Source organism: Salmo salar, chromosome ssa03 (assembly GCF_905237065.1).
Source record: "Salmo salar chromosome ssa03, Ssal_v3.1, whole genome shotgun sequence".
Classification (NCBI taxonomy): Eukaryota; Metazoa; Chordata; class Actinopteri; order Salmoniformes; family Salmonidae; genus Salmo; species Salmo salar.
Genome location: NC_059444.1, coordinates 34,533,893 through 34,559,796, shown reverse-complemented (window position 1 = coordinate 34,559,796; position 25,904 = coordinate 34,533,893). Strand labels below are relative to the sequence as shown.

The 25,904-nt window shown below is 42.8% G+C and overlaps 2 protein-coding genes across 3 annotated transcripts; one reads left to right on the top strand and one right to left on the bottom strand.

Moving 5' to 3' along the window:
- Positions 1-1,066: 1,066 nt before the first annotated feature.
- LOC106600434 (ubiquitin carboxyl-terminal hydrolase 14) lies at positions 1,067-14,592 on the top strand. Of its 2 annotated transcripts, none has more exons than XM_014191788.2 (16): positions 1,067-1,281; positions 2,345-2,490; positions 2,599-2,631; positions 7,280-7,384; positions 7,687-7,790; positions 8,165-8,223; positions 8,449-8,579; positions 8,779-8,859; positions 8,940-9,004; positions 9,176-9,290; positions 9,435-9,500; positions 9,617-9,709; positions 9,835-9,963; positions 10,165-10,228; positions 10,378-10,485; positions 13,858-14,592. In XM_014191788.2, exons 1-16 carry the CDS (start codon positions 1,266-1,268, stop codon positions 14,001-14,003), a joined length of 1,461 nt encoding a protein of 486 aa, XP_014047263.1. In that variant the 5' UTR covers positions 1,067-1,265; the 3' UTR covers positions 14,004-14,592. The 2 variants fall into 2 exon arrangements, with proteins under 2 accessions (XP_014047263.1, XP_014047264.1); XM_014191789.2 differs by lacking the exon at positions 1,067-1,281 and adding an exon at positions 1,483-1,868.
- Positions 14,593-14,845: 253 nt separating this feature from the next.
- On the bottom strand, positions 14,846-25,414 carry thoc1 (THO complex 1). Its single transcript, XM_014191787.2, has 21 exons — positions 25,295-25,414; positions 24,982-25,055; positions 24,804-24,864; positions 20,876-20,945; positions 20,623-20,741; positions 20,436-20,484; positions 20,254-20,349; positions 20,051-20,133; positions 19,831-19,910; positions 19,552-19,660; positions 19,213-19,347; positions 18,889-18,989; positions 18,671-18,737; positions 18,515-18,565; positions 18,268-18,338; positions 16,413-16,508; positions 16,125-16,190; positions 15,878-15,961; positions 15,606-15,753; positions 15,403-15,487; positions 14,846-15,247 (listed from the first exon to the last, which is right to left on the bottom strand). The coding sequence occupies exons 1-21, from the start codon at positions 25,409-25,411 to the stop codon at positions 14,970-14,972; spliced, it is 2,040 nt and encodes a 679-aa protein (XP_014047262.1). The 5' UTR covers positions 25,412-25,414; the 3' UTR covers positions 14,846-14,969.
- Between the last annotated feature and the right edge of the window lie 490 nt (positions 25,415-25,904).

Below are 25,904 nucleotides of genomic sequence, written 5' to 3'. Positions count from 1 at the left end.
CAGCTCCATATTGGTGAGCTTGAGGTGGTGGACCAACATCCAAGCTGAGATATCTGCCAGGCACGCAGAGATGTGTGTCGTCACCTGTTTGTCAGAAGGTGGGAATGAGAAAAGTAGTTGTCATCTGCATCGCAATGACAGGATATAATGGAGCTGAGTGACTTGGCATATAGAGAAAAGAGGTGAGGGCCTAGAACTGAGCCCTGGAGGACACCAGTGGTGAGAGCATGTGGTGCAGACACTGATCCCTTCCACACCACCAGGTAGGAGCGACCTGCCAGGTAGGATGCAATCCAGGAGTGCAGCGCCTGAGACGCCCAGCCCCGAGAAGGTGGAGAGGAGGATCTGATGGTTCAGTGTCAAAGGCAGCGAATAGATATCTGTGAAACAGTGGAGAACAGTCTCAGTTGATTGACCTGTCCTGAAGCTTGACTGGTTAGGATCAAGAGGTTCATTCTGAGAGGGATAATGAGAGCATTGGTCAGAGAGCATGCTCAAGTGTTTTGGAAAGAAAAGAAGGGATACCGGTCTGTAGTTTTTGACATTGGAGGGGTCAGGTGTTTGTTTCTTGAAGGGTGTGACTGTGGCTTTCTTGAAGTCAGAAGGGATGAGGGAAGTGAGGAATGGGAGAGTCTCCAGAGATGGAGAAGGTAAGAGGGGATTGGGTCGAGTGGGCAGGTTGTCGTGTGGCTGGACCTCACATGTCGCTGGATTTTATCTGGAGAAAGAGGTCAAAATGTAGGATAGTTCTGTGTGATTGGGACCAGTGGACTCCGTAGGCTGAGTGAATGTGGGGTGGATGTCCAAGTCGTCCACGCAGGGGGAGGAGGTGGAAACGAGTTTCCCAGGCTTGGAATTTAACAAGTGGGTAGATTTAGGCTAGGGATTTGGTCAGTTTTCTACCGATCATGATTCATGAGTGTCATTAGGAGAGTCAATCTTGGAGACGGAAGTGATTAAATTATTTTAGGTGATGATTAAAATAATAATAATAATTAAATCGGCTGTGTCTGATGTGGGAACTTGATGAGATTACAAAAATACTATTTGAACCAGGCTGGATAGCTGCAGGCAGAGCGCATCGATAATGTTTCAGCGTGCACACTGGCATGCAGTTGCAGCGTCATTGTGCGAGCTGCTTAAATGAAGTTCGGTGTAGCTAGCTAACTAGCCAGTCAGAAACCTATCGTAGTCACCTGCACCAGACAGCGAATTCGCGTCCCGGCGACTGGAATTGGACATTAACAAACAAAACTGCCTAAAATATGCCCGTGTTTTCAGGTATGTTAATATAACGTGACCACTTCCCTTTAATACTTTTTTCCGGAACTATTTATACACGTGTTTTATTGGTCACTATTGGAACGCTAGCGAACACACTAGCAAGTTAGCATCATAGGCCGTAAAGTAAATCGGAGTCACCAACTAGCGAGCTGCCCGACAAAAATAAACGATTCGGGAGTGTTCTCTCCCGATTTTAAGAAAATACAATATGAGAAACTAACCAACTATTTATAAGCTAACTAGCTAAACCAGATCAGTGTTGGTTTTGGGGACATAACTACCAAAATAACAAACTAATTTAGCCTACGGTATCTAGCTACTAACGTGCATATGTTATGCTAACAAATTCCATCAGCATCACTAACTTCCTGAACTCACGTCAATATTTAGCTAACTACGTTAGCCTGCTAACTGCTAAACCAGCCAGATATGAACTGTCACAGAGTCTTTCTAGCTATGAAAACTCTGCTGCAACGTTAGCATGTTTTTTGGGCCAGATGTAGCTAAATAAGTACCTAGTCAAACGTTAGCCAATTGGTTACCGCTAAATGTATGGATTTTTGTGTGATTCCTTTGCTAGCCAGGTAACTAGTAAGCAAGACAGTTATTGTACTTAGTAAGATGACTTAGCTAGCTACAGGTTAGCTTGTATGCTAACGCTTTTTCAGCACAGTAACGTTAGACGCAGTGGTTCACTTGCTTATGTTTAACTAACGTTAACATTATGGATGTACTTAATGTTAAAACAGTGTAACTGAAAAAGGTAGTTTGTGTACACATCAAGGAAGCTTGCCAGCCTTCATTATCCCTAAAATCTAGCTAGCTAACGTTAGCATATGATGTGATGGTGGACATGTCTATTTAGCAGGTGATCAAGACTAACATTCGACTCCTATTTCAAGCCATTCTCTGCATCACAAATGTTATCACAATAAAATATGATTGTGCTGTATCATTCATGACTTGACAAGACATGATGCATCAGAGATGCCCTCCACTCCCAAATGCCGGCTTGGTATTCACATATACCTGTGTTTTTGTTTCTCTTTTATTTCCTCAGTGAATGTGAAATGGGGAAAGGAGAAGTTTGATGCAATAGAGCTGAACACAGAAGAACCTCCCATGGTCTTCAAGGCTCAGCTCTTTGCCTTGTCAGGGGTACAACCAGAGAGACAGAAGGTTATGGTCAAGGGAGGCACACTCAAGGTAAAGTTGCTGTCACGTTTTAGTTTACAGTCAGTGAATTTGGACCACAGGTAATCAATACATGAATTATTTCCAATAATACTTAATCATTTGTGTATGTATTTTTAGGATGATGACTGGGGAAACATCAAATTGAAGAATGTAAGTATAGTCTGAGTGTGTTATGAAATAATACAAAATAAAAAGATCTCACATACCCTGGATAGGTGCAGTAAAATGTGTTGTTTTACAGGGTTAGCCATAATAGTATGGCGCCCATGGAGCAAATGAAGTGTTATTGGTCGCATACACATATTTAGCAGGTGTTATTGCAGGTGTAGAGAAATGCTTGTGTTCCTAGCTCCAACAGTGCAATTATATCAAACAATACACACATCTACACAGTAAAAGACTGGAATAAGGAAATACAGAAATATTAGGACGAGCAATGTCAGATGGGTCAATGACAAATAAGGATTTCAAAATGCAGGGGGGGAGTGTTAAATGCTAGTCAAGTTCTTTCTACATTCATTAGCTGTTGAAATATACAGTACCAGTCAAAAGTTTGAACACACCTACTCATTCAAGGTTTTTCTTTATTTTTTATATTTTCTACATAGTAGATTAAATAACACATTGAATAATGTAGTAACCAAAAAAGCGTTAAACAAATCCCAAAATATTTGAGATTCTTCAAAGTAGCCACCCTTTGCCTTGATGACAGCTTTGCACACTCTTGGCATTCTCTGAACCAGCTTCACCTAGAATGCTTTTCCAACAGTCTTGAAGGAGTTCCCACATATGCTGAGCACTTGTTAGCTGCTTTTCCTTCACTCTGCGGTCCAACTCATCCCAACCATCTCAATTGGGTTAAGGGCAGGTGATTGTGGTGGCCAGGTCATCAGATGCAGAATGCTGTGGTAGCCATGCTGGTTAAGTGTGCCTTGAATTCTAAATAAATCAGACAGTGTCACCAGCAAAACACTCCCACACCATCACACCTCCTCCTCCATGCTTCATGGTGGGAGATAATCCGTTCACCTACTCTGCGTCTCACAAAGACATGGCGGTTGGAACCAAAAGTCTCAAATTTGGACTCATCAGACCAAAATAACAGATTTCCACTTGTCTAGTGTCCGTTGCTCGTGTTTCCTGGCCCAAGCAAGTCTCTTCTTATTGGTGTCCTTTAGTAGAGGTTTCTTTGCAGCAATTCGAACATGAAGTCCTGATTCACGCAGTGTCCTCTGAACAGTTGTTGAGATGTGTCTGTTCCTTGAACTCTGAAGCATTTATTTGGGCAACAATCTGGGGTGCAGTTAACTCTTATGAACTTATCCTCTGCAGCAGTGGTAACTCTGGGAATTCCTTTCCTGTGGCGGTCCTCATGAGAGCCAGTTTCATCATAGCGCTTGATGGTTTTTACAACTGCAGAAACTTTCAAAGTTCTTGAAATGTTCCGTATTGACTGACCTTCATGTCTAATGTAATGGACTGTCGTTTCTCTTTGCTTATTTGAGCTGTCCTTGCCATAATATGCACTTGGTCTTTTACCAAATAGTGCCATCTTCTGTATACCCACCCCTACCTTGTCACAACACAAGGCCATGTAACAGAAGTCAAATGTGAAGAGAAAATATAAAGTTATTAAATAAATGTCTGTTATATTGAATGAAATCCTAATGTAGGGACAGAAGTCTTTCAAGCATAAAAATGTAATGAAGTTTAGGATCCTCACCATTATTTATATTTATCTATACAAGTGGTTCTCAAACTTTTTATAGCCCCGAACCCCTTCAAACATTCAACCTCCAGCTGCATACCCTCTCTAGCACCAGTGTCAGTGCACTCTCAAATGTTGTATTTTGCCATCATTGTCAGCCTACCACACACACACTATACGATACATTTATTAAACATATGAATGAGTGAGTTTTTGTCACAAACCTGCTCGTGGGAAGTGACAAAGAGCTCTTATAGGACCAGGGCACAAATAATAATAATTTCTCTTTATTTAGCCATCTTACATAACTTTATTTGTTCATCAAATTGTGAATAATTCGCCACAGGTTAATCAGAATGTTGTGCTTGAAAGGATGCACATAACTCTGCAATGTTGGGTTGTATTAGAGAGAGTCTCACTCTTAAATCTTTTTCCACACACAGTCTGTGCCTGTATTTAGTTTTCATGCTAGTGAGGACCGAGAATCCACTCTCACATAGGTACGTGGTTGCAAAGGGCGTCAGTGTTTTAAGAGCGCGATTTGCCAAGGCACAATACTCTGAGCGCAGCCCAATCCAGAAATCTAGCAGTGGCTTCTGATTAAATTACATTTTCACAGAACCGCTTGTTGCAATTTCAATGAGGCTCTCTTGTTCAGATATCGGTAAGTGGACTGGAGTCATGGCATGAAAGGGATAACAAATCCAGTTGTTTGTGTTGTCCGTTTAGTGTCCAAAACGTCTTTCAAGCTGTCAGGCATTCCCTTGGCAGCAAGAGCCTCTCGGTGGATGCTGCAGTGTACAGTGGCGTCGGGAGCAACTGCTTGCAAGCGCGTTATACCACTTCGCTATGTCTCCCTGTCATGGCTTTTGCGCCAACAGTACAGATACCAACATATCTTGACCACCAAAGTCCGTTTGATGTCATAAAGCTGTCCAGTACTTTCAAAATATCCTCTCCAGGGGTCCTGGTTTGCAGAAGAGGATGTCTTCCTTAATTGACCCCCCATAAACGTAACGGACATTTAGTAGGAGCTGTGCCAGGCCCACCACGTCTGTTGACTCATCCAGCTGTAACGCATATAATTCACTGGCTTGTATGTGAAGCAGTAATTGTTTCAAAACATCTCCTGATGCGTCTTGAAACAGTGTTGTTTGATGAAGGCATTGTCTGTATAGTTTTTTGGGCCTTTTCCCCCAGCATTGGCTCAGCCATATCCGCGGCAGCAGGAATAATTAAGTCCTCCACAATAGTATGGGGCTTGCCTGTCCTAGCCACTCGGTAGCTCACCATATAAGACGCTTTTTTGCCCCTTCTTATTAATGGTATCTGTTGCTTTTATACATGTCTTACTACTCAAGTCATCTTAATTCTCATTCAAACTCCCGTGGCTTATTTTTCAAATTGTCATGTTTCGTTTCAAAATGTCTGCACAAGAGTGAAGGTTTTCCGTGGGAGAGTAACTGTTAATGTGATTGGATGTTAATTATTTGACTAGGTTACCTGTATTTGACATTGTGTTTTTATTTCTCTGAACACTAGATGGTTTCATTTTATTTTTGGCATTGAAACGAGGATACTCAGGCGAGGAAAAAAACCTCACACAAATGTGTAGCCCCGTTTGAAAATATAAATGTACTGTTTGAAAATGTGAAGAGTTTTTATTTTTTAAATGTGAATAATTTTATTTGGCATACCCCTGACGGCATTGCGTACGAGTACCCCAGTTTGGGAATACCTGATCCATACAGATACCCTCACAATTATGCCAGAGGAGTTTATTGGCTCTATAGCTCCCTAAGTTCCTATTATTCGTAATGAATACTCTTATAAGCTGATATACAAGGGAAGGTTAAGTCTTATAATGCAGTGTTTATAAAAGTATTTTTACAATACTGAAAATATGTTTCGGACACAAATGGACACGTCACAACTTTGATGGGATGTATAGACATTATGGACAGTAAATGGATAGAATGTGGTACATCTGAAAAATACGTAGGATAGAATAGTATATGTACAGCAATAGTTAAATAGGATAGGCCTTGACTAGAATACAGTATATGCATATGAATTCGGTAAAACTGTATGGCAATATTATTCAAGTGACAAGTGTTCCATGTGTATGAACAGAGGTCAGCAGCCTCTAGGGTTCAGGGTTGAGTAACTGGGTGGTAGCTGACTAGTGACTAAAGGTCAGGGCAAGGTACTGGGCGGAGGCTGGCTGGTGGTGACTATTTAACAGTCTGATGGCCTTGCGATAGAAGCTGTTTTTCAGTCTGTCGGTCACAGCTTTGATGCACCTGTACTGACCTCGCCTTCTGGGGGGTGGCGGAAGTCCTTGATGATCTTCTTGGCCAGTTGGACAGACCGCACCACCCTCTGGAGAGCACTGCGGTTGCGGACGGTGCAGTTGTCATACCAGGCGGTGATACAACCCGACAGGATGCTCTCAAGAGCCCTGAGCTTAATGATGAGGTTCGAGGGTACTATGGTGTTTAAGGCTGAGCTGTAGTCAATGAACAGCATTCTGACATAGGTATTCTCTTGTCCAGATGGGATAGGGCAGTGTGCCTTGCTCAAGGGAACATTGACTGATTCAAGAAAAATTATTATATATTTTTTTCAGATTATTTCTTATCTGTAAGGGCTATGACGATACCAGTATCGCAATATTTTTTCCATGGCAATAATGAAAACACGAAGCAGTCATAACTCTGTAACCTGCTGTATGTAAAATATTGTGTGCTATTGCTTGAAAAAATAAATATGTGACAGTGGATGACATCATGATGTTTGTTTCCAACATTATGGCTATTTTCCTAAAGCAGTCAAATCCGCTTCGTGTTTTGTTTCCTAGCCACGAGATTAGCGAGTATCGCGCTACAGGTGTTGTCCCGGCCCTACTATCGATGTCAGTATTGTGCAAAGTAGGCTATGATATATTGGCTGATTTCATTGTCATTTTAGTGGGGTGGTGTTATGATGCATGTTATCTAACCTAATGCTGCTGGCGATTACCATCGCCAGTTATCCGATGGTACGCGATGTGACATGGGATACTTTTCTTTCCTCTCCTCTCCCCCCCAGGGGATGACTCTGTTGATGATGGGCTCAGCCGAGGCCCTGCCTGAGGAGCCTGCAGTCAGGCCCATGTTTGTTGAGGACATGACTGAAGACCAGCTGGCCTCAGCTGTGAGTTAATGTTTACTAGCTGGCTCTTAATAGCTATGTCGAGTACTGTTTTCTAGCTGGCTCTCAGGGCCAGTGTCTAGTCTGTCTGGAACTGTATGACATGTTTAGGCTATGCCTTGCACACTAGTGCTATGAACCAGCACAGATGTCAGTCATTCCTACTAGCCCTGATGGAAATTGAGATTGTACAATGTTATGACGTAGTTGTTGGATGTGTGTTTGTTTTAACGGAATCGACGCTGCCTGGATTTGCCAGGGCAGGCAGTCCTAGAGAAACTAACCTAATTTTGCTTGTTGTGTAGATGGAGATGCCTTGCGGACTGACCAACCTGGGAAACACCTGCTATATGAACGCTACAGTGCAGTGTCTTCGCTCTGTGCCAGAGCTCAAAGGAGCCCTCGGAAGGTGGGCCCCTGAAATTGCGTAACGCCAATCTGTGAAGATGCAAGCAACGTTTGTCGGATCTATAGTGTTGATGATAAAATAGGTTTCTTATTCATTTGATATCTACTCAATGATACAACTGACAATTAGGTCACACAGGCTTCATTAGCCAGGAGGATAAACCAAAAATTACGGACAACCACATTGCCTTCTTACCGATGGTCAGTGATTTTGTTACACAACGTTCCTGCAGATTTTTTTGGTTGTTTCGAAAACCATTATATGGTCAACAGTAATAGCCTATGCATAATGTTGATTCCTGCTATGAAAGTATCTGCCTGTCCCTGTTTGGCTGGCTTTGCTCTTACTTATTATCCCTCTGTCTCCCTCTACAGGTATACAGGTGCTCTGCGGTCCTCTGGGGCCAGTGCACCATCCCAGTACATCACAGCAGGTCTGTCATTTCCCTTTCTGTCTCTGTATGTTTTTATATCATTGTGCCACTGCCTTTTTGTTATCTGCTAGTGTAGATGGTAATAGTATGATTCGGTGAGTCAGGGCATGGTGCTGGCTACACCAGCATTGTTGGCCACATACTATGAACTGCTTTGGATGAAAGAGACGTCTGCTAAATGGCCATGTTAGAACTTCTAAATTACCATTGTATTCCCCTCCTCAGCCCTCCGTGACCTCTACAAGACCATGGACAAGACCTCCTCCAGCATACCCCCCATCATCCTGCTACAGTTTCTGCACATGGCCTTCCCCCAGTTCGCTGAGAAGGGAGACCAGGGACAGTACCTCCAGCAGGTGAGACCATGGCCCCTGGCTGGCACCACTCACCATCAGAAGATGCGACTTTGCTATCACTGCTTGGTACTACTCAGTACTGCACATCCTATACTCCAATGAACCACACTGATTGCTCCGTTTTTAGTGGTTTTGGTTTGTACTAAAAGTGGTCTGAAGAGTAGAAATGAGTGTCATTTGTCAATTTCTGCCCCTCTAGGATGCCAACGAGTGCTGGTTGCAGATGATGAGGGTCCTTCAGCAGAAGTTGGAGCCACAAGACACAGATTCTCCCATGGAAGTATGTGTAAAAGCAAGTATGGAAGCTGTCAAGCTAGTTACAGATGTGAATGTTGTCCTAACCTTCTCTTCCTCCTCCAGACTGAGAGTGGAGCTGCCAAGAAGAACTTCATTGACCAGTATTTTGGAGTCGAGTACGAAACCACGTATCCTTGCAGTCTGAACGTCTGATCAATTTAAGTTCAGATGAGTGCATGATCTATTAGGGAATGGTGAATGGCTTCCAAATTTGGTATATTATTTCAACAAACCTTTGTTCTCTCCTCCCAAGAATAAGTGTCCTGTCTCTCAGTTCCTTCCTTAACCCCTCTCCACAGTATGAAATGTACAGAGTCTGAGGACGAGGAGCCAGCTAAAGGTAAAGAGAGCCAGCTCCAACTCAGCTGTTTCATCAACCAGGAGGTCAAGTACCTGGCCACTGGCCTCAGGCTGGTGAGTAGTACCACTGCAACTCACAGTCACATGCACAGGAACACAGCGCGCGCGCCCGCACACACCGCGATGTCTCCAATGTGGTCTGTCACCATGGCAACACTGATCTAATCCCATCATGTGTCTCTGTTTCTTTCTCTTCAGAGACTGCAGGAAGAAATCACCAAGCTGTCTCCGTCTTTGCAAAGAAATGCCCTGTACATAAAATCTGTAAGTTTGGCATGGGCCCCTAAGGTTTTTATAAACCACTGAGAGGGTGTGACATTTGTTTTATTGTCATGTCCTTTTAGTTGGTTGGCTCACTTGGTCTCCCTTTCTTCGTCTAGTCTAAAGTAAGCCGCCTCCCTGCCTACCTAACCATTCAGATGGTTCGATTTTTCTACAAAGAGAAGGAGTCTGTCAATGCCAAAGTCCTTAAGGTATGTATTCTGATGTTGTAGGAATGTCCTCCTAATTGATGGGATTATCATCAGAATACTGTTGCAAGTGGAAGAAAGAACATTGTCTTGATGCTTTTTTCCCCCCCATTGATTTAATGTTCCAGGATGTAAAGTTCCCACTGATGCTGGATGTGTATGAGCTGTGTACCTCGGGGCTGCAGGAGAAGATGGTGGCCGTTAGGTCAAAGTTCAAGGAGATTGAGGACAAGAAGCTGGAGAAACAGTCGCAGAAGGTAGAAATTAATTGAATTACTTGTCTACTTTGTCTCTTGCAATTCAGCTTTGAACTGCAAATGTATACTCTACAAAATAAACCTAAACCTCCAAGAAATGTATTGCTCAGTGTTGTTCCCTGACCAAACAAAGTAACTCGGTGTGAACGAACATTAGTGTAGAACGTGCAGCTTACGTTATTCCCTTTGTGCATCAAACAGGTGGAGAAGAAAGTGGGAGACGAGCCGAAAGAAGTGAAATACGAGCCCTTTTCATTCGATGATGGTTGGTTGCTTTACATCATATGGATTTGTGGCCTGCCTCTACAAACAAGGCGTCAGTCAGTCATTCACACACGCGTGTAAGGGATAGGTTGTTACACACTGTAACTTAAGGAATATGTTTCTAAGCGTGTGCCTATCTATTGCCTGCAGACCTGGGCTCTAACAACAGTGGCTACTACGACCTGCAGGGAGTGCTGACACACCAGGGAAGATCGAGCTCCTCCGGACACTACGTCGCCTGGGTCAAGAGGAAAGAAGGTGACCTCGATAAGAAAAAAAGAGTCTCTGCACACGGTCATTTTAATGTGAAACGTTTTCAGTCACAGTAGACCTTCATCAAAGCATACAGTCAGACAATGAGAGGCTGTATAAGAGGCCAGTCAGTCAGTGCAATCGACATGATTCATAGATGCCAGTCTGCTCCTTAAAGGGATAGTTCATCCAAATTACAAAATGGTATGTTGGTTTCCAGTCTATTGATAAGGTGTGACGCCAATCCACGCTTTGTTTTAGTTTCCCTAGCACCGTTTTTTGGTTTTGCACTGTTTCCACATGCTAACGTTTTTGCATTTGGGGCACAAATTCCATTCACAGGGTATCCGCGAGTCCTTAAAAAGTCTTATAATATTACATTATTTATCTGATTTAAAGGCCTTAAGTCTTAATGTATTACATTCTGTTTTCAAAGGTCTTTAAAAAATGCGACGTAGATGACTACAGTGTTACCGTTATATTGTGCCGCTGCTTAATTGTTGCAAACATGGCCTCCCCCCCCCAAAAAAAAGTTTTAACATGAAATAATACTCTGGGCCACTTTCAAGATGTTAGAGCTATCCACATGCACGTCATGTGCTAGACAGGCCGTTGCCAGGGGAGAGAGTGGAGAGAGCAAGGTAACCTATACAATTTGATAGACATCAACACTCACTAGAGCTGGGACGATAACCTGAAAAAGATCGACACCTGACATTGCCCTCTTCAGCAATTTTGCTTACGTGAGTAATTTGGGTGATTAGGCTACACAATATTCCTGCAGCTTTTCTGGGTCCTAAAGCCATTCTTTGGTCAGGTTAATTATCTTCCCTGTCCATATTTCGCTGATGGCTCTCAACCCCGCTCCCCCCTTTGCACACGGAGTGACGGGAGAGATACATTCTGAGAAGAGCAAGAGTAGGGACGTGAGAAATTTAAAACATTTCTTAACGTTTAAACCGCCATTTTATTTTTAAAGTGTTTAAAACGATCATAGAAATGAAATCATAAAATTCCGAACTCACAATTCCGATATGATCCTGCGTATGACCGATATGGGGCAATGCAGTTCAATCTACCACAGTCCTGGCTACCTACCAAATGGCGCTCGCCTTACTGCTGTCCACCACCGACTCAGCAACAATGGTAGTTAATGCCATTGTGTTTTGAGTTCCCACTTCCTAAAGTGGTAAATAGTGCTATATATGGGAGCACAGTACTACATAGAGTCATGGAACTCTATTCCACATCAATCAATCAAATCAAATTTATTTTTATATAGCCCTTCGTACATCAGCTGATATCTCAAAGTGCTGTACAGAAACCCAGCCTAAAACCCCAAACAGCAAGCAAAGCATGTGAAAGAAGCACGGTGGCTAGGAAAAACTCCCTAGAAAGGCCAAAAACCTAGGAAGAAACCTAGAGAGGAACCAGGCTATGAGGGGTGGCCAGTCCTCTTCTGGCTGTGCAGGGTGGATATTATAACAGAACATGGACAAGATGTTAAAATGTTCATAAATGACCAGCATGGTCAAATAATAATAATCATAGTAGTTGTCGAGGGTGCAACAAGCACGTCCGGTGAACAGGTCAGGGTTCCATAGCCGCAGGCAGAACAGTTGAAACTGGAGCAGCAGCACGGCCAGGTGGACTGGGGACAGCAAGGAGTCATCATACCAGGTAGTCCTGAGGCATGGTCCTAGGGCTCAGGTCCTCCGAGAGAAAGAGAAAGAGAGAATTAGAGAGAGCATATTTAAATTCACACAGGACACCGGATAAGACAAGAGAAATACTCCAGATGTAACAGACTGACCCTACATCGGGTAACTGATCCAAGCAGTAGAATCAGATTTAAAAAACCAGATACAAATACACCTTATGGAACAGCGGGACTGTGAAGAGACACACAAGCACAGAAGTATAGTAGTGGCCTGAGGGGGCACATTTTAATGTTTTGTGAAAAGTGTTATCAAATGTCATGTAATATTTTTTATTGTATATAACTGCTTTGTTGCTGGAACCCAGGATCCTTAATAAATACAAAAAATAGCCTAGGCCAATATGCACAACAAAAAACATGCAGGCAAATGATCTCGCGGATGCCAGGAGAACGCTACCTACCCGAATGCATAGTGCCAACTAAAGTTTGGTGGAGGAGGAATAATGGTCTGGGGCTGTTTTTCATGGTTCGGGCTAGGCCCCTTTGTTCCGGTGATAGGATATCTTAATGCTACAGCATACAATGACATTCTAGACAATTATGTGCTTCCAACTTTGTGGCAGCAGTTTGGGGAAGGTCCTTTCCTGTTTCAGCATAACAATGCCCCATGCACAAAGTGAGGTCCATACAGAAATGGTTTGTCAAGATTGGTGTGGAAGAACTTGACTGGCCTGCACAGAGCCCTGACCTCAACCCCATCGAACACCTTCGGGATGAATTGGAACGCCAACTGCGAGCCAGGCCTAAATTATCACACATCAGTGCCTGACCTCACTAATGCTCTTGTGGCTGAATGGAAGCAAGTCCCTGCAGCAATGTTCCAACATCTAGTAGAAAAGCCTTCACCAGAAGAGTGGAGGCTGTTATAGCAGCAAAGGGCGGACCAACTCCATATTAATGCCTATGATTTTGGAATGAGATGTTCGATGAGCAGGTACCCACATACTTTAGGTCATGTAGTGTGTGTGACTTTGTTGAGCTTAATCTATTTGAGATACTTTTGGATGATTTGAGCATGATGCAGTGAAAAATGCTAATATCGGTCCCATGACTTGAACGGGATGTATACCACAAAGACTAAAACGTTAGCATGTAGAAACAGTGCCAGGGAAACTAAATCAAAGCATGGATTTCTGTCACACCTTGTCTATAGACTGCTTACAGGGTAAGTAAACCAACATGTAATTTGGGTGAACTATCCCTTTAAAGGAATAGTTCACCCCAGTCAGTTCAACACAACCAGAGGGTGTGGGATATGGACCCAGATATGTGTAGACCACTTGAGGTCTGAACACATTGATTTTGGGGATCTATCCCTTAAACTAAGGCTTGGCGATATGACGTTGCCACATAGCAGCCGGACGAACTGCCGATATTGCAGATGAGCGCAATACAACATGATGCACTTAAGAGTATATGCGTATGTACAGTTTACTCTGCTGCAACGTGATAGCTGCGGGACCAACACATCATAGAAGTTTAGCTTCGCGTTTCGCGCTCTTATTTGTTGTGGAAGTCGGTCTGATATTGCTGTTTACCTTGTGCAATTCAGACTCTACATGAGTAATACAAATGACTGTATTAATTAACATTTTTATCGATGATCAGGTGCATAATGTAACTTATGTTTTGTATACATCCATGTTTTTCCATCATAGATGAGTGGGTGAAGTTTGACGACGACAAGGTAAGCGTGGTATCTCCAGAAGATATACTGAGGCTGTCCGGTGGAGGAGACTGGCATATAGCCTACGTTCTACTATACGGACCAAGACGACTGGAAATACTTGAAGAGCAACAGTAACCAACCTAAACACAAATAAAATCTAGCCAACCTACACACACATGCCTGGGTGTCTACAAAAATTGATTACCTTATTTTTTTATTTTAACTTCTTGACACATGCTTGTAAACCCATCCAGCATCAACACGAGTGGAGGTAGTTTATCTATCGAAGGAAGGTTTTAAATTGTTTATTATAAGAGAGCCAGGCAATCTCTGGACTGGATCCTTGAGAGGTTTTGAGAGATTTAGTTCTGCAGTTTTTCATTAAAATGTTTTATACACATTGTATATTTTTTAAAGCCTTGAACAAGGTGCTTATGTCATAGTACTTGTCTGTAGTCATAACTAATCCGCTTGTACAGAAGTCTTTGGCCAAGCAACATTGTTTTAAGGTGTCTTGAGATACCCTAAATCTTCCCTTCAAACATTTTTATTGGAGAACCCCCCGCATCATACAAGCAGTTCAACATCTCTGCATGACGCTTCACTGTCTCATCCTGACCACCACCCTGCCAACAACGATGTGTAAGACCTACGACGGTCCCTCTGTAATAAGTTATTGACTGATTGCTTTTCATAAATGGTGAAAGTAAACCGTTATACCAAACTTTTTGATTCATTTAAAGGGGGAAATGTGTGATTGCTACAACTTGTATTGATATGCCTTGAGCTCAGTTCAACTTTAACATCAGAACCCAAATGATAATTTTACTCCATTGTAAACAAACCATGTATGAACATGGTTAAACGTCCTTGCATCTATAGTTATGGGGGGGTCAAGGTGCCCCTTTAAGAGTTATGAATCTAAATGCCCTTCCTGTATGGCTAGAAGACATTACAATAAAGTATACCGTGTCTTGTGAGGGGTCAAAGTAGAGAATTTATTTAGAAAAAAGATTTATTGAAGATTCTAGAGGGCATAACTACAGACCAACAAATGCCAGGGAGGGGTACATTAAGAGGAATAGATGGGGGGGGGATGATCTATGTCTCATTGAGGATGTCTGCAATCTTGGGGAAGCCAGCAGCGTTGAGGGCTGTGACCAGGCTCTCAACAGTGGCCTGTGTCCCCTCGCGGTCCTGCCAGGCCACCAGCAGCAGCTTGGCCTGCATGTCCACATCCTCGCTGTCTGTCTCAATCTCCCGAATCTCTGCTGCCTTTATCTCCAGCTGGCCAGCCAGGGTCTTCCACTGGGCACCCAGCTTGGCTGCTATCTCATCCATCTGCTGGTTGGACACCAGCTTGGTCTGCATGCTCGGACCTGGGGGCACACAAAATGAAGGAATTAATCAGGTGATGTTTTTGTAAAATCAAAAAAGATAAAAACAAAATGGGGATCTGATCCAGAAAATATTTTACAACTAACTCATAATATCTAGATGCTATAGACTTCAGTTTTATGAAGTTAGAACGCACTGTCGTTGCTCTCCTTCAGTAGCGTGTCACTGTTGTCTTCATCGTCTTCCTCCCCGGTCTTTATCTCCTCAGACGGAAGGTCCTTCTGTGATGACGGGACAAAGGGATCAATCAAGAGTGAGGTGGAGACACGGACGCCAAGATGACCACCTAAGTCGTCATGAAATGTTTGAGTAACCATGGTTCCAGACAAGACTTCTCACCGGCAGCTCCTTGGCCAGTTTGATGACCATGCTCTCTAGGTAGTCAGCCAGGCTCTTGAACTGCTGGTTGGTGGGCTGGAAGAAGTGAGGACTCCTCCTGGACAGCAGACGCAGGGCTCGCCATCCATAGTTAGAGTTATGAACCACCCTACATGACACGGAGGGTGGAGGTTAGTTGAAGAATATTGCACCAGAACACTTTTTGGCAGGATCTTTCTTTACACCATTGGTTAGGACATTGGGCAATCATCAGTTCCAATTCACTTGCATACTTGTATTCATTTTCCACCATGTTGGCTGGGTCTGCCTGTTCAATGGCCTCTTCAAAGAAATCCTCCAGAGAAGGCATAAACTCCCTGTGGACAAGACATTTACATTATGTAGGGTCAACAAACAGTTCACTGAAATAATGTTTTTTGAACTGGGTGAACAACACACAAGTTATACACAAAAACCTTCCATGTAGCTATGTGATCTATTTAAATTTGACCAGCTTCACAGTGATGTATGATCACTCACCTGCTCTCTGACTGACAAGCCGCCATATTGTCGTGGTTCAGATTCCAAAGTCTCGTGAGTTCATCACTGCAAGAAAATAAACACATGCGTTTTGGCAAAGCCAAGTGCAAGAGAAGCTGTGTCACTCGTTACACTTCTCATTAAGATTCCAATGTGAGGGCTAGACATTCTAAATCATCCTACTGGGCATATAAACCTTCCGAAACCAACTATGGTTTTGGAGAACACATGACTAGTCTGTCCCAGTTATCATTGCCATACAGAGGACAGGTTAGAATTGCTACTTACTTCCCCATGAAGACCTTCCTGTCAGGGCCTTTACCAAGGAAATCTTCTGGAGCTTGTCTTTTCCTCGTGGGTCTCTTGGGTTTGTCATCTACTGGTCTGAGGGGGGAGAAATACATTTGTATCGTTCATGATGTTAACGCTGTATACAGTGAGGGAAAAAGTATTTGATCCCCTGCTGATTTTGTACGTTTGCCTACTTACAAAGAAATGGTCAGTCTATCATTTTAATGGTAGGTTTATTTGAACAGTGAGAGACAGAATAACAACAAAAAAATCCAGAAAAACGCATGTCAAAAATGTTATAAATTGATTTGCATTTTAATGAGGGAAATAAGTATTTGACCCCTCTGCAAAACATGACTTAGTACTTGGTGGCAAAACCCATCACAGAGGTCAGACGCAATCACAGAGGTCAGACGTTTCTTGTAGTTGGCCACCATGTTTGCACACATCTCAGGAGGGATTTTGTCCCACTCCTCTTTGCAGATCTTCTCCAAGTCATTAAGGTTTCGATGCTGACGTTTGGCAACTCGAACCTTCAGCTCCCTCCACAGATTTTCTATGGGATTAAGGTCTGGAGACTGGCTTGGCCACTCCAGGACCTCAATGTGCTTCTTCTTGAGCCACTCCTCTGTTGCCTTGGCCGTGTGTTTTGGGTCATTGTCATGCTGGAATACCCATCCACGACCCATTTTCAATGCCCTGGCTGAGGGAAGGAGATTCTCACCCAAGATTTGACAGTACATGGCCCCGTCAAATGATGCGGTGAAGTTGTCCTGTCCCCTTAGCAGAAAAACACCCCCAAAGCATAATGTTTCCACCTCCATGTTTGACGGTGGAGATGGTGTTCTTGGGGTCATAGGCAGCATTCCTCCAAACATGGCGAGTTGAATTGATGCCAAAGAGCTCCATTTTGGTCTCATCTGACCACAACACTTTCACCAGTTGTCCTCTGAATCATTCAGATGTTCATTGGCAAACTTCAGACGGGTATGTATATGTATTCTTGAGCAAGGGGACCTTGCGGGCGCTGCAGGATTTCAGTCCTTCACGGTGTAGTGTGTTACCAATTGTTTTCTTGGTGACTATGGTCCCAGCTGCCTTGAGATCATTGACAAGATCCTCCCGTGTAGTTCTGGGCTGATTCCTCACCGTTCTCATGCTCATTGCAACTCCACGAGGTAGGTGAGATCTTGCATGGAGCCCCAGGCCGAGGGATATTGATAGTTCTTTTGTGTTTCTTCCATTTGCGAATAATCGCACCTTATGTTGTCACCTCACCAAGCTGCTTGGCGATGGTCTTGTAGCCCATTCCAGCCTTGTGTAGGTCTACAATCTTGTCCCTGACATCCTTGGAGAGCTCTTTGGTCTTGGCCATGGTGGAGAGTTTGGAATCTGATTGATTGATTGCTTCTGTGGACAGGTGTCTTTTATACAGGTAACAAGCTGCGGTTAGGAGCACACCCTTTAAGAGTGTGCCCCTAATCTCAGCTCGTTACTTGTATAAAAGACACCTGGGAGCCAGAAATCTTTCTGATTGAGAGGGGGTCAAATACTTATTTCCCTCATTAAAATGCAAATCAATTTATAACATTTTTGACATGCGTTTTTCTCGATATTTTTGTTGTTATGCTGTCTCTCACTGTTCAAATAAACCTACCATTAAAATTATAGACTGATCATTTCTTTGTCAGTGGGCAAACATACAAAATCAGCAGGGGATCAAATACTTTTTCCCCCCACTGTATATTCCTCATTTGAATGTATGATATGAGTTTTCAATTTGTACTTTGTCTTGACAATGAATATTTGTATAAATATAGGATCATGAGTTTGTTGAATTCTGATTCCATACCTGTCCTTCACAAAGCTTGGGCATCCCTCATTTTTCCACGAGTTCCAGTTCTCCTCTGTGTTTAAGACATGCTGTCAAAATATAAGAGAGGACTTTAAAACTTTCACGGTCATCAATAACCCTTTACCGGTCTCACCTTGACTTGTCAAACAGTTGGCTACATGTTGTGATGTTACTCCGAAAACATTTGACCTAGCAGGAATTACAAAAGACGTCCGGAACACCAGAATATTCAGACTAGTCTTACCTCAACCATGGTGGCAAACTTGTCTCCATCAGGTGGGATCTCTTTGAGAAGCTACATGGAAACAAGTTAGACAGGATAGTGCAACATCCCCAACAATGTGCCGTGCCATCTATCTAGTACAACATCTAGAGAGAGAGAGAGAGAAAACACACTGACCTGGTACACCAGTTTGGTGGTCTCCTCCATCCACAAACACTGGTCATCATTCAGGATACAACTGGAGCTGTAGCAACAGACAAATAGTTAGGCAAAACAGCAGTCAAAGCGTATTACGGATTTTACTACGACGTCTTCTGCTAGACAAACTGCATTGCATTCAACCTGCCGTAGGGTATGACTGAGTGGCACGGGGTCATCTTTTTGGGCCATCTCACCTTTTGAACTTGACCTGTCCCTTGAGGTACTGGAACAGGACAAGGTACTGCAGGAGGATGTGTCGTCTGAAGTTACTGTCACTGAGCTGCAGGTCCATTAGCTAGACGGTCAAAAAGAGAGACTCGGCGTATGAGGGGATCCGTTTAAACAAGTCGAGGCACAGAATTGCTGACCTCAAAAAACACATCATGAAGACTTATTTTGGACGCAAGGTGATGTGTAGACCAAGTGACTCTGCACTCTCACTGCAATGTAGTCAATCTCAAACACCCATGCATAGATCTGTTCTGTTCTTTATTGAGTAGGAGGGTGAGATATGCAACCTTCTCGCTGGTGAGGAACTTGGCGAAGTAGACGTGGTCTCCTCCCGCTGTCCTCAGCTCCTCCAGCTTCCTCTTAGAAGCCTGCATGTCGTCCAGCTTGAAGCTCTTAAACACCGCCAACGTCTCGTCTGAATACTAGCGACAACATACGGAACATTTCCATGAACTCAAACATATGTTCACTGTCTTCTCGAAAGGAACCAAAATGGCTAGTGAGTTTTGAACAAGAAACATTTTAAAGCAAAGTGTCATACTTTTAGTAGATGTCAGATAAAAATACATTTAAAAAAATGGCCTAAAATGACTTTAGAAGGAAAGGTTAGATGGCAGGAGAGTCACCTTGAGGAAAGTAATCCAGGAGAACTTTTCGTAACACTGAACAGGGTTTCTAAAGTAGTCCTGCAGGGTCCAAAACTTCCTGTATAGGTTGTAGTCGATGGGGATGGAACTACGAACAAAGGGAGCAATGTCATAGGTGGAAACTTGTTTAAGCAAGCTGCAAAAAAGATGTTCAACAAAACTTGCCGGCATAGGGCTCTGTGTAATAGCTATGTTCATAAAGAACCACTGATGATTCCAAGCATTGTAATAGATAGAACAAGGACTCATGTTGCTAACCAAGGTGCAGGTGCACCAGGTTCCTCATCTCCCATCTCCCCCTCCTCCACCTCCATCCCATCCTCTTTTTCCTCTGTGGGCTGTAGAATACAACACAGAGTTAGTGTTGAGGGTTAATTCATCGTTAAAACACATTCAACAGCACACACACAATATTTATAATATCATTCAACAGCTCACACACGATACAGTATCTGTAATCCTTAGAACAAGGCCTTACCCTTTGGCCTAGAGTGCTTTCCTGCTCGTTTTTGTTGAACACTGTGATGTTGTCGAGATTAAACTGGCTCTGCAAGTTCAGACCTTAAACACACACACACAGGAACACATAAAAGAACACAAGGGTGACCACATGTCCACATCCATGATTAAACGTGAATTATCTTCGTTCCTGTAGTGATGAGATCCATGTAATCCTCTCACCTGATTTCTCCGACAGGGGGAAGAGACGAGCCAGGAACAGCTGGATCCGCCCACAGAAGACTGTGTTCTGAGACTTGGACAACCTCCTCAAAAGATCTGCAGGGTCAGAAGGTGTTTCATGATGGAATATCTGCACATATCGAGGTACCAACGACAAACAAACTTTGTGACTTTATCCTCACCGTTACACATCCTTAACAGGTAGTTCTTCCCAGCAGTGTAGAAGGAGTTCTGAAAGTGAGAGGAGAAAGTATTATTGGCGTTACTTCCTCAATAACCAAAGGAAAGACCTTCTATAAAGGAAACGGTCACAGGAGTGACATTGAACGTACTTTAAGAACGCAGAGAAGCGCAGACTAAGCTACTCACAGACTTCCAGGTGGAGACATTCTCTTCAACAAAGGAGAAGATCTTATCACACTGGTCAAGAGGTAGACAGTCCAGAATATCTCCCAAAAGTAGGAAAGGAGTAGTGGCGGAGCAGATACCTGCATGGACGAGGGACTTTACTACATCATTTGCTGTCCGACATGTATACCAGTTAAATACTAAAGAGGTAGAACAAAGGTAGATGTAGCGATTCTATGAAGTGACGTTCAGCCTCACTGAGCCTGCTGCTTACCTTCAGTGACTCCATCAATGCTGAGATAGATGAGAGACAAGAAGTCGTCGACGAGTGCTTTCTTTTCCACCTGTAGAAGGAGAGAAAGGGAGAATGTTACTCGACGCCAGCTATAGCGCTCACTAATTATTCGTAAAGCATATTGAGCATAAACATGACCATGTACTAGCAGTATACCTATATTAACTGTAGAAACCAGGCAAGATACAAAATGGATAAGGCCAAATCCCGACATATAGACGCCGTTAATGACACCTTACATCAGCCTCATAAACTGTGGAACATTTTAAAAGGACATTGGCTCAAAAACTCCCCATAAGGTAAAATCCTGTAGTATTGGCCTGGATATTGATGATGTTTTATGTTATGACCAGGCAAAGGTTGCAAATTATTTTACTACATTTTTTTTTTTTTAACCACCATAGCCTCATCTCTGGTTAAGAAGTTACCCACCTGCTCTGGGCACTAGCTAGTCTTTCATTAACAACTTTTACCATAGCAAAAGGTATAACCAATTATTTGTTTGAGCATTGCATGGTAACAGTGGACAAAGTTTCCAATCTAATATGCTTAATGAGCACAAACACATCAACTGGGCTGGATAACCTTCCTGCAAGATTCATAAAGGATTGTGCTTGTGTCACTGCTAAAATGATAACACATATTGTAAACCTTTCTATTAGTAGTGGTACATTTCCCAAGGGTCTCAAAACAGCCCGGGTGGTTCCACTCCACAAGAAGAGCAGTAGAACAAATGTAGGAAACTACAGGCCTGTGTCAAGCCTCAGCACCTTATCCAAAGTTGTTGAGAGATTCGTTTTTTAATCAACTTGAGGGATACCTTCTTGAGCAAAAACTTCTTTATGAACTGTAATCTGGCTTTAGAACAGCTCATTCCACTGATACTTGCGTTATCCACCTTTTTGACCACATTAAGCAGGAAAGTGAGAAGGGGAACTATACAAGTATATGTTAGTATTATGTTAGACTTGCAGAAAGCTTTTGATACTGTGGACCATGATATTCTCCTGATGAAACTGAAATGCATGGGTCTAAATTATGTAGCAGTGAATTGGTTTAGGTCTTAACTGACCAACAGAACACAAGTATGTAATGTTGGTGATGTTCTGTCAGAGGCTAAAGAAATATCCTGTGGAGCACCGCAGGGATCTATTTTAGGGCCTCTCTTATTTCTTATATACATTAATGATATGCCACATACAGTGAAGTGCAAACTCTTACTTTATGCTGATGATTCAGCCATACTGGTATCAGGAAAGGATATAAACTCAGCAACAACAAAAAAGTCCCATTTTCAGGACCCTGTCTTTCAAAGATAATTAGTAAAAATCCAAATAACTTCACAGATCTTCATTGTAAAGGGTTTAAACACTTTTTCCCATGCTTGTTCAATGAACCATAAACAATTAATGAACATGCACCTGTGGAACGGTCATTAAGACACTAAAAGCTTACAGACAGTAGGCAATTAAGGTCACAGTTATGAAAACTTAGGACACTAAAGAGGCCTTTCTACTGACTCTGAAAAAGACCAACAGAAAGATGCCCAGGGTCCCTGCTCATCTGCGTGAATGTGCCTTAGGCATGCTGCAAGGAGGCATGAGGACTGCAGATGTGGCCAGGGCAATAAATTGCAATGCCCGTACTGTGAGACGCCTAAGACAGCGCTACAGGAAGACAGGACAGACAGCTGATCGTCCTCACAGTGGCAGACCACGTGTAACAACACCTACACAGGATCGGTACATCCGAACATCACACCTGCGGGACTGGTACAGGATGGCAACAACAACTGCCTGAGTTACACCAGGAACGCACAATCCCTCCATCAGTGCTCAGACTGTCCGCAATAGGCTGAGAGAGGCTGGACTGAGGGCTTGTAGGCCTGTTGTAAGGCAGGTCCTCACCAGACATCACCGGCAACAACGTCGCCTATGGACACAAACCCACCGCCGCTGGACCAGACAGGACTGGCAAAAAGTGCTCTTCACTGACGAGTCGCGGTTCTGTCTCACCAGGGGTGATGGTCGGATTCGCGTTTATCGTTGAAGGAATGAGTGTTACACCGAGGCCTGTACTCTGGAGCGGGATCGATTTGGAGGTGGAGGGTCCGTCATGGTCTGGGGCAGTGTGTCACAGCATCACCGGACTGAACTTGTTGTCATCGCAGGCAATCTCAATGCTGTGCGTTACAGGGAAGACATCCACCTCCCTCATGTGGTACCCTTCCTGCAGGCTCATCCTGACATGACCCTCCAGCATGACAATGCCACCAGGCATACTGCTCGTTCTGTACGTGATTTCCTGCAAGACAGGAATGTCAGTGTTCTGCCATGGCCAGGGAAGAGCCCGGATCTAAATCCCATTGAGCACATCTGGGACCTGTTGGATCGGAGGGTGAGGGCTAGTGCCATTCCCCACAGAAATGTCCAGGAACTTGCAGGTGCCTTGGTGGAAGAGTGGGGTAACATCTCACAGCAAGAACTGGCAAATCTGGTGCAGTCCACGAGGAGGAGATGCACTACAGTACTTAATGCAGCTGGTGGCCACACCAGATACTGACTGTTACTTTTGATTTTGACCCCCCTTTGTTCAGGGACACATTATTCCATTTCTGTTAGTCACATGTCTGTGGAACTTGTTCAGTTTATGTCTCAATTGTTGAATCTTGTTATGTTCCTACAAATATTTACACATGTTAAGTTTGCTGAAAATAAACACAATTGACAGTGAGAGGACGTTTCTTTTTTTGCTGAGTTTAGTTTACATAGAGACCCTGAGTAAGGAATTGCATTTTCTTAGAGATAGGTTGTCTGACAACGAATTGTCACTACATTTGGGAAAAACTTAGATTTCCTAGTGCTGACAAGGTATCAGTAAACGGTGCAGGCAAGGAGATTGAATCTAAAACAAGTGCATCTTGGTGTCCCTAGATCAATCCCTTTCTGGAGACCTGATTGCTGCTAAAATTCTTTCTAAAATAGAACTTATTGACATTTTTATATCGTAACACTAGATACTTTAACATTAAAGTTAAGAAACTACTTGTCTCAAACTTTATTCAGTGTCATTTTGATTATGCCTTCTCTGCTTGGTATAGTGGGCTATCAAAAAAGCAAAAAAAGAGAATGCAGGTCATGCTAAATAATGTTATCAGGTATATGCTGAATGTCTCCTCTAGGACCCACATAGGGGTACAGGAGTTCTGGGAGGTGGGCTTGTTGCCTTTGGAGTCCAGAGTGGACCAACTTAAACCTAATCATATGTTTGACATCTTAAAATGATCGCGCCCCAGGATTCATGAAAAACCACATTGATATGGTCTATAACCAACACAGTCACAATACTAGAGCTAGAGTTGTCTTGTAAAATCCCAAGAGTAAACAGTACTGCGAGAAGCACATTTTTCCATACAGGCATGTGTCTATGGAATAGCTTTCCCTTCGAGATCAAGCAAATAAAAAGTAAAAATTGCTTTTAAAAAAAAACATTTTTCATTTGGACAAGGTTGTCTAAGTAAGGGAAACCACTCCACTGCCCCTTGTACCCCTACTGCTGGTCAGGTGTATTATTTGAAGGATCGGTATGATGTGTAATTAATAGATTGTTTTAATGTGAAATGAATATGGTGTATTTTTAAGGTTAGGGAGAAGTGCAGTGAATAGTGCCACTTTTTTGGATGTCAATATAAATTTGTATTTATGGTTGTTTGTAATTTTGCCTTGTCTTTTAAATCATGTGTTATTGATTTCACCATCGAGGACCACTTTGGAAGCAAGCGTTTTAATGAATACTTTCAAGTGATATCCTCTGGGTCCACATTGTGCATTTTGTTGTATATGTCTGTTGCCCAAAATAAATTCAATTAAATCCAATATACTATAGATAAAATACACTTTCAACTTACAATCTGCTCCTCCAGGACCTGCCTTAGAGCTTGGTCAAGGGTGGTCTTCTTCTCTGTCTCACTGCGGAGAGACAAGTAGGCAGGCACGGTCACGAAGTGGGCAGAAGAGGCATAGCATAGAGATCATTTAATTTATATAGTCCGTTAGCTAGCTAAAGTTTGTATTTACTTAACGTACTTTCCAGTGATCTGGTTGAATGCGTTTATCAAAGGTTTGCTGGTTTTGTTATCCAACGCACTTCTGGTTGCGGCCTAGGTGAGAGACATAACAAATCAACAAAGAATACTAGTTTAGTTTTCTTGAGACTACACATACTCTGCCAACGTTATCTAGCTAGCTAGACAGCTAGCTAACGCGTGGCTAATGTAATGAATCATGCTTGCAAAGTTATTGTAAGCGTTTCTAAAAATAAAAAAAAAGACGTTATAAACAATTTCATTTAAGCATAGAAGAGATCTTGAAATACACCATATTGAAGACAAGTTCTTACAGTAAATGTATCTTTTGCATCGTTGAAGTTGAATAAGATCGGAGGAGACATAGCTATTTCCTCACAATAAACGTGACCCCGACGGAAGTTTTTAGATCCGGTTGAAATGGGGCGCATTCAGGACGGCAACGTTAAACGCATGGTTCAAAAAGTTACGTTACAGTTATGTTACAGAAATACAATTTACTTATTGAGCCTTCTACCGGTATTTAGATTTTGTGACGTATGCTTGTCAAAGTTTACTAGGAAGATCATCATAAACACAGGTATAAATTGAAAACCATCGTCAACTCACTGTTAAAAACCATAGGCATTGCAAAATCCAATACATTGCTGGCCTTTAGATGTTGTGCAAAAACGTTGTTTTATAACCAGTTCAACAGGGATGATTTATTGTGTATTCCCTGGATGTTAATTGTAATTAAAAGCCTACTTATTGATGGATGTGTAGTTTTACATGAGGCCAGAAGATGGCACTGTACACCTTGGTTCTAAATTGAACAACCATTACATGCGCGTGCTCTCAGTGAGTGCAGTCTCATTGTCTGAATGCATGCATGTCCTGCCCTCTGTCAGGCTGTAGTTCTATGACAGGATAGCCTCAAATGAT